Below are 18,609 nucleotides of genomic sequence, written 5' to 3'. Positions count from 1 at the left end.
TACCCAGTTCAAGTGGATTTTCGTTAATTTCATCAATTTTTTGTTGAATGCGTAGTCTTAATTCATCAATAGTTGGAATTGGTGTAACAAAAATTGAATTTTTAATGCGTGGCCAAAGATAAAAGTCGCAAGGCGTTAAATCACATGATCTTGGGGGATAATCATTTGCTGTATTCCTGCTAATTATTATGTCATCAAAAAACGTTCTCAGAAAGTCTAAAGTTTTTGCTGTGCAATGCGCTGTTACACCATCTTGTTGAAACAAACCTTCTCGTAATTCATCATCGTGAAGTTCTTCGATAAAAGGCGTAAGAATTTCTTCGCGATAACGTACTGCAGTTAATGTTCCTGAAAAGTACATCAAACTGTAGTTGTAACCCTAACATTACAAAAAAACACTCAACCTTGAAAGAAAATTGGACCGACAATTCTTCTTTTGCTGATAGCTGCCTTGCTATTTTTTCTGGATGAAGAGGTTCTTCCACAACTTCATGAGGATGTTGTGTTGCCCAAATTCTCATGTTTTCACTTATCATAACATAAAAAATACACAGTTAACTCGTGTACCATGAAACTAAAGGAACATTTCTTTAACACAGTCTTGTAATGAATTAGTTTTTTTTTCTATTAATTGCTGGAATAGATCGAGAAACGATGATAACGGCGCGGACACACAACACGATTAGAAAGAACGGCGAGCGCCACAGATGCATGTCTCGTCAGTCGCCTGAACACCAAAACAATGAATTTAATTTTTTGAAAGTTAACCGTTTTAGAAATTTTTCGTAAGTAAGTTGCAGAGGGCTCTGCCTTGCCGCCATCTTGAATATAATGAAAATTGTGGACAGAAAAGTGCCTTTTGTCCAAAAACTCATTCAAAATGCACACAAATAAATTTTACAGATTTAAGACACATTTGAGACAGATTTCACCCAAATGCGTAAAAATTTGAGTTACCTAAGTCGCAATCACCGGTTGGAAAGGTGTTTCCAATGAAACACGCTCAAGACGTCTCAAATATGTATTTAAAGACAAAAAGAGGGATGTGAAAACAGTTTTTACTCACTTTTTTTTGATTTATTTATCACACTACCAACTTCTCTCTACTGCAAGTTGATATGTATTTGCTTCTCGAAATGGACACCTGGGGTAGCACGTGGTAATTACCAATAGAATGCGAATTTGCAACAATGCATATTTGCAACAAGGTGAATTTAAAGGTTGTACATTTATTTTAAGAGGTGTTATAACATAATATAATTATAACTTGCCTTATTCGAATGTTTATAGCTTCTGGGATATAGAGGGCGCGCTTTTGCCTTAACAACTCGTCAAAAAATGAAATGTAAATGAAGTTTGCATTTTTGAAAACTATATTCTCAAGCTTACATGGCTTTTATGTAATAGGTTTAGAAGAACTAACCTCAGAGATCACATTTCTATTTTAATATAAATTTAAAAAATGTAAAAATATGAATTATTTGAAATTGTATGATTTCAAATGTTATTCTTGAACAACGATGTTTAAATGATGTTTTCAAGCAAAAAATTCTCACACAAGTTTTTGCTAGCACCAAAATTACGTTAAATAGAATTTTTCTTTTTTTATGACTAGAGACATTTTTTTACGGATTTTGAGTGCAAGAGTGTCAAATGACAAAACGCCACACCTGGGCTTGTATGCGTAGATGTCCCGGACGAGTTTATTGTAAAAAGCAGAGGAGCTTTTAAAGCAGTGGCGTGCGATGTGCTTTATTATTGCAAGATTTCACAAAGAATGGAAGGAAACTCATTTGAAGCAGTTGTAAGTGAACTGCAATTTTGACAGTGGAATTTATTATTTACAAGCAATTGTCGCTTAAACAATCCACTAACACATTGTGTTATTGCCACTGCTCCGTCTCCCCTCTTACATTTTTGCGCAATTAGTCTCCGCCCAGGTGTGTGCTTACCTAATTTACACCACTCTAACAACATTTGCCTTCTCAGGTGATATAAGGTATCACATTTTTTTGCTGCTCATTTTATAGCAATCAATTAATTAATTCAAGTATAAGCAATTGTAGAAAAAATCTGAAACAAATTTCAGGCATAGCGAGAGAAAAAGACCTAATATTTAATAGAAAACGCTAAATTTTGTGCAATTATTATTAGTTTTAGAGATTTCGTAAAAATATAGGGTGTTTCATTTGTATGCTAGAAAACATGCCAATAACTTCTTTTTTTAAATTGTGTTTTTAATCTTTCGGCCATACCTTAAAAAGTGAACAATAGCAAAGCATCAAATTGGGTAATAGCAAAGCATCAAATTGAGTAATTAATTCTCTATCGTTTAGAAGTTTAGGCAATCAATTAATTAATTTTTTATAAGACTAAAAACACCATAAGACTTAAGACACTATATACAGGGTATACCGGGTGACTCAAGTTATACACTTAGGCACTTTACACCGCTTTATAATTTATCTCAAAATCTAAAAAAAATCGTATGTGATTTTATTGTATAACGTTTAGTTCGAGGGTTTGCCGTATAGGGGGCGTACGGTCGCTGATGTTATATACACTGTAGATGTTCTCCGGATGGTAACTACCACAAGATGTTTATAGTCCGCCTATCTTTCCTTGAATTTTATGGTGCAATAGAGGTAATTCATTTTTTAGGATTCAAGCTGTAAAGAAACCCCAGCCCCTCAATTATAAGTGTATTGTAAACTACCGGCGAGTGCTATAGGTCAAGATTCCAAGGTTGTTTTCGGCATTTTAAAGAAACTAAGATGCATTATTCTATTGATTTGTTTGTCGTGGCAAGATCTTATCAAAAGAGTGATTATACGGTTTGTAAAGTTACGTTTACTTTAAACAATTAACGGTGATTTTACTTTCAAATTGGAAAACTATCACAAAAATCAAACAATACGACCCTGTAGGCTCGAATCCTTCGAGGTTACCTCAACGACCATCTGGTCGGTCGATATTTACTTGAAACACGCACATAATGTACAGGGTGTGCCAAAACGGAAAAGTTGAATAACTAATTTTTTTACAGGAAAACCATGTATTTCTTTACATGTATCGATAGCATTTTTTATAAGCTTTCTAACAATATGCAGTTTTGATAGTAAATCAGAAATATTTCTTGAAGTGTTAACAATTTTTTTTTCTTTTTTTATTATTAATTCTTGACAAGTAAAATTCATTTATCTATCAAGTAATAATTAAATTACTAATGTAATTAGTCACATTAAGCCGAGTCCTCATAAGCCCCTGCGAACAGAATGGTCGGAAGTTCCGTGCGGGCGAGGCCCCACGAGGCGCGAGTTTTGCGTAATTTACTACAAAAAATTTACAAAACCTAGCAAAAACAGCCCAACTGCTTACGTCAAATTCGGTAATGCCATTTCTTCTTTTCCCCCGAAAAAGTCTTTAGTTCGAAGACCATCAGAAACGATGAACTGCGCGGCCTGCCGGCGGTTTTTCCGTTGATTTAAATGGAGTACCATGTTCGATAGGGTTTGAAGGATAGATGTTAAATGCGGCTTTCAGTACTAATACGTGTACGAAGATACACAACACGATTAGAAAAAACGGCGAGCGCCACAGATGCATGTCTCGTCAGTCGCCTGCACACCAAAACAATGAATTTGATTTTTGAAAGTTAACCGTTTTGGAAATTTTTTGTAAGTTGCTGGGGCGCCAAGGCAGAGGGCTCTGTCTTGCCGCCATCTTGAATATAATGAAAATTGTGGACAGAAAAGTGCCTTTTGTCCAAAAAATCATTCAAAATACACACAAATAAATTTTACAGATTTGAGACAGATTTGAGACATATTTCACCCAAATGCGTGAAGATTTGAGAGTTACCCAAGTCGCCATCGCGGCCTGGAAAGGTGTTTCCAATGAAACACGCTCAGGACGTCTCAAATATGTATTTAAAGACAAAAAGAAGGATGTGAAAACAGTTTTTACTCACTTTTTTCTATTTATTTATCACACTACAAACTTCTCTCCACTGCAAATTGATATGTGTTTGCTTCTCGAAATGGACACCAGGGGTAACACGTGGTAATTACCAAAAGAATGCGAATTTGCAACAATGCACATTTGCAACAAAATAAATTTAAAGGTTGTACATTTATTTTAAGAGGTATTATAATGTAATATAATTATAACATGATTACAATAGTAGAGCTCAAAATAAATCAAAATAACTCAACTTGCCTTATTCGAATGTTTATAGCTTCTGAGATATAGAGGGCGCGCTTTTGCCTTAAGAACTCGTCAAAAAATGAAATGTAAATGAAGATTGCATTTTTTGAAAACATTATTCTCAAGCTTACATGGCTTTTATGTAATAGGTTTAGAAGAACTAACCTCAGAGATCACATTTCTATTTTAATATTAAGGCTTCAGGGTACCGAAGCGATTGTTGAGAATTGGTGTACTACAAGTTGCATACTTTTTTTAGACCTGTTTTCAGTGACAGCTGTCAATCATCGGATAGGCATCCGACCTTCGCCTCGGGGTGTCTTGTCCCTTCTCATAAAATGCAAATAATGTAAACAAACTGAATTCCACTATCGCCCACGATAGTTTCTCTTGTTTCAGAGATTCAAGCAACATACAGTGAAAAATACGTTTTTTATTTTGTTAAAAAAATTTGATACTAAAGAATAATAAAATACTAGCATAGTTTTGTAAAAAATAATACACCATTTATTTATTGGGTTTTATGTTTTAATTAACCGAATTCTGTTCGCTATATTATGTGTCATGTGCATTTCTAATTGGATCACTTGCATTGAAAAAATATAAAATAAAAAAATTAATTGGTGAAACATTATTGTTCTTTCAGAAAACAGTTTAACTTTAAAATAGTTACTAGGAATATCTCATTAAAATGATGAAAACTTCTTTAAACCCGCTTTTTCGTCTGATAATTTTATCCAGGTAACAAATTCTGAAAAATACATTGTTGTAAAAATTTATTGTAACTATACCCAGTAATAATTATAGTACAAATAACGTATCGAGAGATTGTAAGATCCAGTCTTAGGGATATAATGTCTTCAAAATGTTGGTGCATTGAAGTGAAACTTCACTATGTGCTCTTCTGCCACTAAAATGCAAAAATATAATATATGAAAATGGTTATAAACAAAAAGAGAGTATATTGAGATATTCATTTCATGACGTTTTAAACATTTTGGAGTGATGCGAATTATTGAGTTGGTGTTGATTGCAAAGGTTTTGGTTAACTGGTTGCAGGTACTGGTTATTGTTGTTGTTTCTGTTAGTACAACGAGCCAATTATTGTTACCAAGTGGCTGAAAAATAGATTCTTGAAGTGGAAAGCTTGTAATTTGACAATTTTGTAGGAGTTCTTTTCTTCCTGTTGTTGGTTGAGCTTCACAGATGTTTGTGGGAGAGACGGTATTGGCGGTCACCGAGGTACATACTCTTTCGTCAGTGCTAACTTTCTTACATCTTACATTGAGATCATTGGTCGTAATAAACTTTCTATTATCATCCGATAATATTAGGTATTTGGTATTGCGGTATGAGGTACGTAATGATCTCCTGCCAGATCACTTGTGATATTGAGCCTTTCTCCGACTCATGTAGTCCATCACTTAGTTTCATGGACGTTGTTCTTCTCATATGATCGGCGATTATTTCGAAGAGTGCCTTGTTAAGTTGGTAGCGACCCGTTGTCGCTCCAAAATCATCAGGAGTAATACCTGCTCCTTCAATTAGTTGGCGCTGTTCTGTACTCAGCGTTGTTGCTGGTGCCCAACCAAGTAGGTTTTTCGTGGGTAATCCTGCTCCCTCTTCTTCACATCGGATGACTTCTGGCAAATCCCAATTTCTGTCACCTGGGACGATAGTATGTGCTAAGTCCTGCTGGATACGCTGTGCCAGGACCAGTGGGCACGGCATTGACTCATATGCTACGTGAGTTTGGTCGTCGACCCTGCCAAAATGTCCATTTCTATTGGGCCAGAATGTATTATAAAGGGTACGTAATGAATAAACGTGAAATACTCGATAAAGGGTGTGCTCCACTAACGGTACAGTTATCACGAATATTATTCTCGTATTAACTTGGATTGCATTTATTTTAAAATTTTTAATAATTATGGTAAATTTTGTTGGTTGGGTAGCTAAAAAAATCCTAAATTCGTTAAAGAATTTTTGACAGTCGAAGACATTACTAGAGGGTTTGATTTCCTGCAAAAATAAACAAAAGTGCTGTTTGGGAAGGGAGTGAAAAACAAGTTTGCAAATTAGAAAAACTTTGGGAAAATTTGAAAAATTCTTTAAGGTCTCTAGGGGTCTAGCTTGTCCGAACAAAAATTTTTAACAGTCGAAGGCGTTATTAGAGGGCGTGATCTACTGCAAAAATAAAGAAAAGCGCTGTTTGGGCAAGGAGTGAAAAGAATTAAGTTTGCAAATTAGAAAAAATATAGAAAAAATTTAAAAGTTTGTTAAGATCCCTAGGTGTTTTTGTCCGAACATGAATTTTTCACAGTCGAGGGCTTATTAGAGGGCTTTATTTTTTGCAAAAATAAACAAAAGTGCTGTTTGGGAAGGGGTGAAAAGAAATTGTAAATTAGAGAAACTTTAGGAAAATTAAAAATAATAGCTATCGGCGCCTGTTGTTGAAAGGTTTTTAAATTTTAAATAAAGAGACTTGTATTTTTTTCCAAATGTTTATTAAAACCAAAATCTTAATTTCCTAATTTTGTTGAAATATCAAGATAAAATTTAAGTCAAGAAGATTTGTCTTGGCTTGACTATATTCTTATCAGAACATCAAGATGTTATTTGCGAGTTGCAAATTTTTGGTGCTCCTTTTTCTATCACGTTTGGTCTGAAAAATGAAACATTTTTTCTGCATTCTCTTGTCGTCTAACAACTGACATTTAATTTAAAGTATTTTTTTAAAAAACACAAACGCTAAAATAGGACACAAGACAGGACATATTAAAAAAAGATAAAATTTTGAAATATTATGAAAATTCCAAGTGTGTCGCTTTAATTGTCGGTATTAAAACCTGTAAGGGTTAAACAGAATGCAGAAATTGAAAATTTACAAAAAAACAACTATGACGACAAAAAAAATAAATATAATATAAATGCTTTGTTTACGGAAAATATAGCTCATGATTATATTTGTAGAAAAAAAATTGACGAGTAAATATAGTGGTGGTACTATGAGAGTAAATGTGCCGGCGAAATCAAAGATAAATACTTAATAGATATAAATTTTCAACTAATAATATGTAAAAAACTAAATTTGATTTGCAAAAGAAAAGTTAATTGTGATTATAATTATTAAATTTAGTTTGTTTTCTTTACTTGAAATTATTAATTAACTTACTCTTGTCTTGAGGTGACAATACCAAAACAAGAAAAAGTATCTTTTTTGTAGCTGACTTCTAAAAGGTATTTAGTTTCAGGGTACAGAAATGAATGTATTCAAAAATAGCACTACTGAAAAATATTATGTTATTGAATTCTTCTTTGATCTTATCACTTTTGGTTTTAAAAATTGGAGTTACTTTTGCCTTATGAAAATGTCATGTTGTCAACTAAACATTAATATATAATATAATATCAAGCGTTCATTTAAAAAAAACCTCTAAGAGTGCTTTGAAATTAAAAAACAATTGTTTTGTATGTCTATGATTAATTCGTGTACTTACTTGTCAAAATGAAAGATTTCATAACCTTACTTTTTGCCAATTAAAAAAATACACATTTTCGTAAAAATATTTATTTATTAACTATAAAAACTGTTGGAAATGTCTTCCTTGTTGCTCAACACACATAACACAACTCCTTCGAACAATGTTTAACACATTACCCAGTTCAAGTGGATTTTCGTTAATTTCATCAATTTTTTGTTGAATGCGTAGTCTTAATTCATCAATAGTTGGAATTGGTGTAACAAAAATTGAATTTTTAATGCGTGGCCAAAGATAAAAGTCGCAAGGCGTTAAATCACATGATCTTGGGGGATAATCATTTGCTGTATTCCTGCTAATTATTATGTCATCAAAAAACGTTCTCAGAAAGTCTAAAGTTTTTGCTGTGCAATGCGCTGTTACACCATCTTGTTGAAACAAACCTTCTCGTAATTCATCATCGTGAAGTTCTTCGATAAAAGGCGTAAGAATTTCTTCGCGATAACGTACTGCAGTTAATGTTCCTGAAAAGTACATCAAACTGTAGTTGTAACCCTAACATTACAAAAAAACACTCAACCTTGAAAGAAAATTGGACCGACAATTCTTCTTTTGCTGATAGCTGCCTTGCTATTTTTTCTGGATGAAGAGGTTCTTCCACAACTTCATGAGGATGTTGTGTTGCCCAAATTCTCATGTTTTCACTTATCATAACATAAAAAATACACAGTTAACTCGTGTACCATGAAACTAAAGGAACATTTCTTTAACACAGTCTTGTAATGAATTAGTTTTTTTTTCTATTAATTGCTGGAATAGATCGAGAAACGATGATAACGGCGCGGACACACAACACGATTAGAAAGAACGGCGAGCGCCACAGATGCATGTCTCGTCAGTCGCCTGAACACCAAAACAATGAATTTAATTTTTTGAAAGTTAACCGTTTTAGAAATTTTTCGTAAGTAAGTTGCAGAGGGCTCTGCCTTGCCGCCATCTTGAATATAATGAAAATTGTGGACAGAAAAGTGCCTTTTGTCCAAAAACTCATTCAAAATGCACACAAATAAATTTTACAGATTTAAGACACATTTGAGACAGATTTCACCCAAATGCGTAAAAATTTGAGTTACCTAAGTCGCAATCACCGGTTGGAAAGGTGTTTCCAATGAAACACGCTCAAGACGTCTCAAATATGTATTTAAAGACAAAAAGAGGGATGTGAAAACAGTTTTTACTCACTTTTTTTTGATTTATTTATCACACTACCAACTTCTCTCTACTGCAAGTTGATATGTATTTGCTTCTCGAAATGGACACCTGGGGTAGCACGTGGTAATTACCAATAGAATGCGAATTTGCAACAATGCATATTTGCAACAAGGTGAATTTAAAGGTTGTACATTTATTTTAAGAGGTGTTATAACATAATATAATTATAACTTGCCTTATTCGAATGTTTATAGCTTCTGGGATATAGAGGGCGCGCTTTTGCCTTAACAACTCGTCAAAAAATGAAATGTAAATGAAGTTTGCATTTTTGAAAACTATATTCTCAAGCTTACATGGCTTTTATGTAATAGGTTTAGAAGAACTAACCTCAGAGATCACATTTCTATTTTAATATAAATTTAAAAAATGTAAAAATATGAATTATTTGAAATTGTATGATTTCAAATGTTATTCTTGAACAACGATGTTTAAATGATGTTTTCAAGCAAAAAATTCTCACACAAGTTTTTGCTAGCACCAAAATTACGTTAAATAGAATTTTTCTTTTTTTATGACTAGAGACATTTTTTTACGGATTTTGAGTGCAAGAGTGTCAAATGACAAAACGCCACACCTGGGCTTGTATGCGTAGATGTCCCGGACGAGTTTATTGTAAAAAGCAGAGGAGCTTTTAAAGCAGTGGCGTGCGATGTGCTTTATTATTGCAAGATTTCACAAAGAATGGAAGGAAACTCATTTGAAGCAGTTGTAAGTGAACTGCAATTTTGACAGTGGAATTTATTATTTACAAGCAATTGTCGCTTAAACAATCCACTAACACATTGTGTTATTGCCACTGCTCCGTCTCCCCTCTTACATTTTTGCGCAATTAGTCTCCGCCCAGGTGTGTGCTTACCTAATTTACACCACTCTAACAACATTTGCCTTCTCAGGTGATATAAGGTATCACATTTTTTTGCTGCTCATTTTATAGCAATCAATTAATTAATTCAAGTATAAGCAATTGTAGAAAAAATCTGAAACAAATTTCAGGCATAGCGAGAGAAAAAGACCTAATATTTAATAGAAAACGCTAAATTTTGTGCAATTATTATTAGTTTTAGAGATTTCGTAAAAATATAGGGTGTTTCATTTGTATGCTAGAAAACATGCCAATAACTTCTTTTTTTAAATTGTGTTTTTAATCTTTCGGCCATACCTTAAAAAGTGAACAATAGCAAAGCATCAAATTGGGTAATAGCAAAGCATCAAATTGAGTAATTAATTCTCTATCGTTTAGAAGTTTAGGCAATCAATTAATTAATTTTTTATAAGACTAAAAACACCATAAGACTTAAGACACTATATACAGGGTATACCGGGTGACTCAAGTTATACACTTAGGCACTTTACACCGCTTTATAATTTATCTCAAAATCTAAAAAAAATCGTATGTGATTTTATTGTATAACGTTTAGTTCGAGGGTTTGCCGTATAGGGGGCGTACGGTCGCTGATGTTATATACACTGTAGATGTTCTCCGGATGGTAACTACCACAAGATGTTTATAGTCCGCCTATCTTTCCTTGAATTTTATGGTGCAATAGAGGTAATTCATTTTTTAGGATTCAAGCTGTAAAGAAACCCCAGCCCCTCAATTATAAGTGTATTGTAAACTACCGGCGAGTGCTATAGGTCAAGATTCCAAGGTTGTTTTCGGCATTTTAAAGAAACTAAGATGCATTATTCTATTGATTTGTTTGTCGTGGCAAGATCTTATCAAAAGAGTGATTATACGGTTTGTAAAGTTACGTTTACTTTAAACAATTAACGGTGATTTTACTTTCAAATTGGAAAACTATCACAAAAATCAAACAATACGACCCTGTAGGCTCGAATCCTTCGAGGTTACCTCAACGACCATCTGGTCGGTCGATATTTACTTGAAACACGCACATAATGTACAGGGTGTGCCAAAACGGAAAAGTTGAATAACTAATTTTTTTACAGGAAAACCATGTATTTCTTTACATGTATCGATAGCATTTTTTATAAGCTTTCTAACAATATGCAGTTTTGATAGTAAATCAGAAATATTTCTTGAAGTGTTAACAATTTTTTTTTCTTTTTTTATTATTAATTCTTGACAAGTAAAATTCATTTATCTATCAAGTAATAATTAAATTACTAATGTAATTAGTCACATTAAGCCGAGTCCTCATAAGCCCCTGCGAACAGAATGGTCGGAAGTTCCGTGCGGGCGAGGCCCCACGAGGCGCGAGTTTTGCGTAATTTACTACAAAAAATTTACAAAACCTAGCAAAAACAGCCCAACTGCTTACGTCAAATTCGGTAATGCCATTTCTTCTTTTCCCCCGAAAAAGTCTTTAGTTCGAAGACCATCAGAAACGATGAACTGCGCGGCCTGCCGGCGGTTTTTCCGTTGATTTAAATGGAGTACCATGTTCGATAGGGTTTGAAGGATAGATGTTAAATGCGGCTTTCAGTACTAATACGTGTACGAAGATACACAACACGATTAGAAAAAACGGCGAGCGCCACAGATGCATGTCTCGTCAGTCGCCTGCACACCAAAACAATGAATTTGATTTTTGAAAGTTAACCGTTTTGGAAATTTTTTGTAAGTTGCTGGGGCGCCAAGGCAGAGGGCTCTGTCTTGCCGCCATCTTGAATATAATGAAAATTGTGGACAGAAAAGTGCCTTTTGTCCAAAAAATCATTCAAAATACACACAAATAAATTTTACAGATTTGAGACAGATTTGAGACATATTTCACCCAAATGCGTGAAGATTTGAGAGTTACCCAAGTCGCCATCGCGGCCTGGAAAGGTGTTTCCAATGAAACACGCTCAGGACGTCTCAAATATGTATTTAAAGACAAAAAGAAGGATGTGAAAACAGTTTTTACTCACTTTTTTCTATTTATTTATCACACTACAAACTTCTCTCCACTGCAAATTGATATGTGTTTGCTTCTCGAAATGGACACCAGGGGTAACACGTGGTAATTACCAAAAGAATGCGAATTTGCAACAATGCACATTTGCAACAAAATAAATTTAAAGGTTGTACATTTATTTTAAGAGGTATTATAATGTAATATAATTATAACATGATTACAATAGTAGAGCTCAAAATAAATCAAAATAACTCAACTTGCCTTATTCGAATGTTTATAGCTTCTGAGATATAGAGGGCGCGCTTTTGCCTTAAGAACTCGTCAAAAAATGAAATGTAAATGAAGATTGCATTTTTTGAAAACATTATTCTCAAGCTTACATGGCTTTTATGTAATAGGTTTAGAAGAACTAACCTCAGAGATCACATTTCTATTTTAATATTAAGGCTTCAGGGTACCGAAGCGATTGTTGAGAATTGGTGTACTACAAGTTGCATACTTTTTTTAGACCTGTTTTCAGTGACAGCTGTCAATCATCGGATAGGCATCCGACCTTCGCCTCGGGGTGTCTTGTCCCTTCTCATAAAATGCAAATAATGTAAACAAACTGAATTCCACTATCGCCCACGATAGTTTCTCTTGTTTCAGAGATTCAAGCAACATACAGTGAAAAATACGTTTTTTATTTTGTTAAAAAAATTTGATACTAAAGAATAATAAAATACTAGCATAGTTTTGTAAAAAATAATACACCATTTATTTATTGGGTTTTATGTTTTAATTAACCGAATTCTGTTCGCTATATTATGTGTCATGTGCATTTCTAATTGGATCACTTGCATTGAAAAAATATAAAATAAAAAAATTAATTGGTGAAACATTATTGTTCTTTCAGAAAACAGTTTAACTTTAAAATAGTTACTAGGAATATCTCATTAAAATGATGAAAACTTCTTTAAACCCGCTTTTTCGTCTGATAATTTTATCCAGGTAACAAATTCTGAAAAATACATTGTTGTAAAAATTTATTGTAACTATACCCAGTAATAATTATAGTACAAATAACGTATCGAGAGATTGTAAGATCCAGTCTTAGGGATATAATTTGTTTACGTTACGCCTAGTAAAATAAATGATACTTTTATAATTATGTATTATTTTAGAATTTAGGAATTATTTCTCGTTTTTTATTAAATTTATACAATTTTTTTATAACTAGCTTGCGAAGATATAGCTGCGTTACTCTTACATTATATAAATTTTGTGTATTTCTTTAAAATATAAGTAAACATTGCTAAAGATCGGGTACCTGAAACTGAAATCACATGTAAACAGACTTGTATTTAGTGGAGGGTTTAGGGTGGTGGTTGGTACTGTGATGATCGCGGTATTTAAAATTTTATTTTATTAACCAGCGCAAAATATTCGGAGTCAGTTTAAACGTTTAGTTCTTTGACAATATTAATTCAACTTCAATTCAAAAGTTGCAACAAATTTTAATTTAACTTATTTATTCCTTTGTTAGCATTAAAATGTTTAGAAAATTATCGTTCCCACGAAACTTTCCAAGAACTGTTAAAAACGTTATAAATCGCCAAATTGGGTGGTCGAAAGGCCATGTGTTTTAACAAGTGGATATGCAAAGATATGGGGGTTGGCGACGGCCTGGCTCTGCACCACAGTCGCCCAGCTAATCCAATGATTTTCTCACAAAAGCATAATTAATTTACTTTCGTTTAAAATAGCCAAAATTTATTGATAAACCTAAAATTAAATCCAAAATTTTGTTTAGAAATTAACTAGTCACGTTTCAAAAAGAAAGGAATTTATGAGCCAATTTAAGGCACGTTGATGATCAGTAAACAACTCGAGAAAGAATCAAAATTTCATCTTATTCAAAAATTCCCGTAACGTTTCGTACCAAAAAGTTGAGTCTTTATGCAGTGTACTCCAGTCATCAAATAAAATTGAATAATTTATTTTATTCGGCGTAATTGTTAACAAATTGTTGCAAAACTTCAAGAACGAATTGGTCGATTGAAATTCATGTCTGTTAACTAGATTAGTATAGACAAAACGACGTTGGTCAAGTGCCGCTTGAATAGGGGGTGTTGACAAATTCGTTACAGAACAGAGCTTTTTAAAAGAATATCAAATTACAAGCACACATGTGCATTCCTTATAAGAAATTGCAGCGAAATTAACGTTTTCTTTGTTAAATCAACATCAGATCACGAAACCAGTAGTTTAGAAAAACACGCGAAATTTTTCTGAACATTTTGATGTAAAATTTAACCCTAATATTTAAGGCGCAGCCGTCGAAATTCGGATGTATAAATCATTCTATTTAATTAAATTATTGTAAGCAAAAAAATTGCATGACACGATTGCTGCCCGTTACTAACATAATCCTAAGAGGAAAGTAGACAGGAAAATCCCTAAGGAAATTGGAGAAAAACGCGGAAATGTTAAAATAGTACCGGTGTAGTACTGGGGGCGACATCTAACAAGGGGTAGTACGACCAAAATTACAGTTTCCTCACGGGGTTCTTCCTTATATTTTCTGTGTTATTTAAACAAACAAAATTTGTTGTTACACAAAATTCATTTCATTGTGTTCCCAAAAACAACTTCAGACCGACAACAACCAATTTTGGAGTTTAATTTCTCTTTCAGGATATTTGGGGAAAATTCCATAGCGTTCTTGTATTGTATTCAGATTCAGTTCAGATCGACGATTACCAAATTTAATGTTTAATTATAATGAAATTGTTAATCGGAAAACACCCCAGCTGTTAATTAATAATAATATTTAGAAAGTTAAACAAGGTTTGATCAAATGCCAAGACATCATAAGAGTCAAATTTGCAAAATTTCGCATATGTGGAAACTACTTAACAAGGGTAGTGGGGTAAGCGAGTTAGTGTAGCTTACGCAAGCTGAGCCTTGACTTTAGGAGGGATTCGATTTTTGACGGTCTTTCGAGGTAGTCGATTGTCGTGTTGCCCTTTTAAATTTTTATAAATTTAAAAAACATCTTCGTTTACCTTTTAGTGCGTCTAAATTGTACTAAGTGCATTTAAGCGTAATTTTAAATTAAATTAATTTAAATTCTTGAATTAAGTGATAGCGTTAGTGATTAGTGAGTAAGTTAAAAACGAGACAAGTTTAGTGTTCGTTCGATTAGGTAGTGCTGCGAACTACAACACCTGGGAAGCAGCTAACCCCCTGCGTTAGGAGGATTAAAATTTCTAGGTAGGCCCTCAAAAGGATTAATTAATTTTTTATTCATTTAATATTATAATATTAAATCATTTAAGTCATTTCGAAATAGTGATCATTATCATTCATTTCATAAATTCTCTCGTAACCACCAAGTTATTAAGCATCGGAAATGCCGAAAAGACCAGTAATTATTTAAATTCTTGTGCTTCGTCTTACGTCAGCTATATAAATTTTAAATAAATCATTTTCAACTTAAAATAACTCGCAACAAACAATTTCATATTTTTCAATTCAACCATCCCACCTTTAAATTACAATATTAAAAGTTCTTTATATTCTTTGCTTCTAACTTCTAAATCTGTTACGACAAATTTGAGTGAAACGGCATCAAACAAATATTCAACTACAACAAAAGTCTAAATCCAAAACCCACGGTGCTATTCAAACTGTTGTACACAGATAATTTAAGGTTGCATACACCAAAATATTACGAAATAGAAGGATTTGTTGCTAGTTAAGGATAGGTTTAGAGTAGAACGATTTCTCTTCCGCAACGCGTTAGGCGATAAAGCAAAAGAGTGTTTCTCTTTTGCGTCCAGATCAGAAATTACAGGCTCGTGAGTTGGCCATCTTCATGGGAAGAGTCGTAGTCCCCGGGGACGCTCTTCCCCAACTTTAACAAGGTCTAAGACGCGGTGGCAGGTCGTAGTTTCCGCCCGTTGTACTTAGAATGGACGTTGTAATTCCCGTCCCAACGGCAAGTACTTCCACGTACTTGCAGGCTACTACGGACGATCGAGCAGACATAATCATCCGTGATTATCTGTAATAAACTGATATCGCGACATGGCAAAGTTCTGCACAAGTCTTTGTCAAAGCTCGTGGACGGAAAACTTTAGAGAGAAATTACTTCTACATTTATTCAGATTGATTTGTAAAAGCTTGTATGTCCGGGTTTTATTCGAAATTCATTCTAGGTGTTGATCACCTGACTTTTACCGGAGACGGAATTTCGGCACTAGGGCGCAAAATTCAATGCGATGCACGTATCAAAGATTCCGCGAGCATGTTATAATCCGCCTTTGGTACAAGTAATTTAGAAACGCGTTGTCAATTGCCTAGATCCTATGAGTTCGAACAATATCATCTGAAACGTAGGTTAATTTATTTGGACATTATCGAATTAAATTAATTCATGTTAAATATTAACGTCATATCATATCAATAAAACTTTTTCGTATCACTCAGCAACTTCGAAACTATTTACTTGGAATTTCAAACGAATTGTGGTTACGACTCTGAGATATGTTTTGACGACATTACTATACAAAAACAAATAACAATTGGCCAAATTTGATCAAACTTTCATAACCATTGATTATTGTAATCCATCCAACGGAATATTCATTATTCTTGTAATAAATAACTTTGGAGGAAACTTGTGGTTTAAATTTCTTCTCCCATGCGTTTTGACACTACTTTGAATCCGGACTTGCGTTACGGATAAATCCGGAACCCTTTCTGATAAGAATTAAGATCAAATTACGATATCATTATAAGAGTGACTTCGTACATCAAAACAACACAACGTAGGTAAGTGAAATGATCATGTAGCGTATCAATTAACTAGACGAGCCAAACCATTTCGAAAAAAGAAAACAAAAGTAAAATTCAAGATTAATTAAATAAATCAATTAAAATAAGTTGTAAATCATTTAAACATCGATCAACCATCATCAATCACGGTCTCACTACATTTTTATTGGTGCCGTGACCAGGATTCAAAGTCATAAAGTGTCATTTCCGAGGGGAAAATTGCCGTAAATAAGATACTGCTGTGTTATTAAAATTTCTAGGACTCCAATTTATTTGATCGTTCGATACCCGAGATTGAAGGTTGTCGACATGGAAAACAACAGGAACACCGGAAACGCCGGAGCCCCACCGCAAGAAATGCCGACGTGGTTCGTTCGTTGGTTAAACTCCCAACAACCAAGGAATGTGCCAAACTTCGCGGCGCCATCGACGTCGACAGCGGTTCAAAGACCGCAAGCCATCCTTCAGGTACGTCCAAGTACCAGCGCCGCCGCTGATGTCGATGGTTGGCAAGTCACTCCACTACCTAGCGACGGGACGACTTCGCCAGAACCCGACCCGGAAATTCCGGTAGCTCCGGAACCAGCCCCTCTTGCGAGCCCTCTTGTGCAAGAGCCGGGAAGTTCGACCACATCAGCGACTTCGGGAGCAGTGATGGCCTCACCACCTATGCCAATCACAACAGACAATGTGGCCGCAATTTCCGGAGTACTCCGGAGCTTGCTGGATCGCCCACTTCCAGCTCCTGAACGACCATCTTTCGAAGGCCTGAAAAGGCAAAATCCGGTGAAATTCTTACGAGCCATTGAAGAATATGGACGTTTTTTCGGGCTCGACTCGCAGCGTCTTTTGGGAGTCGCCATGGATTGCTTGAAAGGCAATGCCAAACATTGGACGGGAATATTCCAGAAGAAGTGGCGTGGTTACGAGGACTTTCGACGGGACTTTCTCCGGACCTACTGGTCGGCCAAGCGTCAACGGGACATCAGATTTCAAATCGCTACAGGCCGCTATGACGAAACCAGGGGCACGATGCTGTCGCATTTTGCTTATTACGTCGACATGGCGAACATGTTAACAACACCTTTATCGGAGGAAGTGTTGCTGGATGAATTACTGCGTCACTTCCCCGAAAGAATACAGTCGTTGTGGGTATTAGAGAAAATCTGTACCACCACGGATGCCGCCGAATTCCTGGCAGCTCAAGAAATTCCGGGACAAAATCCGGGAGAGAAAACCAACATCGCTCCCAGGGAACGACCCCGCGCAACAGACCACCAGCGGCGTAACGAGCCAAAGCGCCCGCGGCCAAACATTGACCGCCACGAAGTAACTCGTCCTGCGGCTCCTGCAAATCGTGGAAATGGTTTCCCAAAACGCTCAAGTGACGAACAACAATGGCGCAACAACCAACCCAGCACCAGCAACAACCGTTGGCACAATAACAACGGAAACAACAGCAACAATCACTGGCGCAAAAACAACCCCAACGACAACCGCAACAACACAAGTTCGAGAGCGCAGGGTGAAACATCACGAAACTCCAAGAATTCGGGAAACGGGGGCGGAGTACAGGACGGGGCCTAAAGTACTCCGGCCAGCAGCACGGCCCACAAAGCGACAGCAGGAACCAACAATTGAGGACGGGAGAGAAACGTAAACGTTCAACTTCGTCACAGTCAACAGAAGGGGAAAACGATGCTCGACCGCGAGCATCCCAGGTTAAGTTAAATGTTTTTTCTATAATTAAATCCGCTGCCGCAGGTAACAACAACATACAAAGGGTCGTGCCGGAGATTAAGATCCAAATCTCTCAACAACAATCAGTCACCGCGCTTTTGGACACCGGAAGTGAAGTCAGCTGTATTTCCGAAGAAGTTTGGTCCAAGTTGATCGAGACCGGAAACAAACCGCCCACATTACCGGTTACCTCAATCCATCTTCGTGGAGCCATCGGCCAGCGAAGT

At 35.3% G+C, this 18,609-nt stretch overlaps 1 protein-coding gene across 1 annotated transcript; it reads left to right on the top strand.

Moving 5' to 3' along the window:
- Positions 1-16,951: 16,951 nt before the first annotated feature.
- LOC135267348 (uncharacterized) lies at positions 16,952-18,229 on the top strand. Its single transcript, XM_064359611.1, has one exon. It carries the CDS (start codon positions 16,952-16,954, stop codon positions 18,227-18,229), a length of 1,278 nt encoding a protein of 425 aa, XP_064215681.1.
- Positions 18,230-18,609: the final 380 nt, after the last annotated feature.

Source organism: Tribolium castaneum, chromosome 11 (genome assembly GCF_031307605.1).
Source record: "Tribolium castaneum strain GA2 chromosome 11, icTriCast1.1, whole genome shotgun sequence".
In the NCBI taxonomy this organism is placed as follows: Eukaryota; Metazoa; Arthropoda; class Insecta; order Coleoptera; family Tenebrionidae; genus Tribolium; species Tribolium castaneum.
The sequence above is the reverse complement of the archived record's forward strand: the minus strand, read 5'-3'. Positions and strand labels throughout refer to the sequence as shown.

Coding starts and splice junctions, on each gene's coding strand:
- LOC135267348 (XM_064359611.1), top strand. CDS start 16,952: ATGGAAAACAACAGGAACACCGGAAACGCCGGAGCCCCACCGCAAGAA.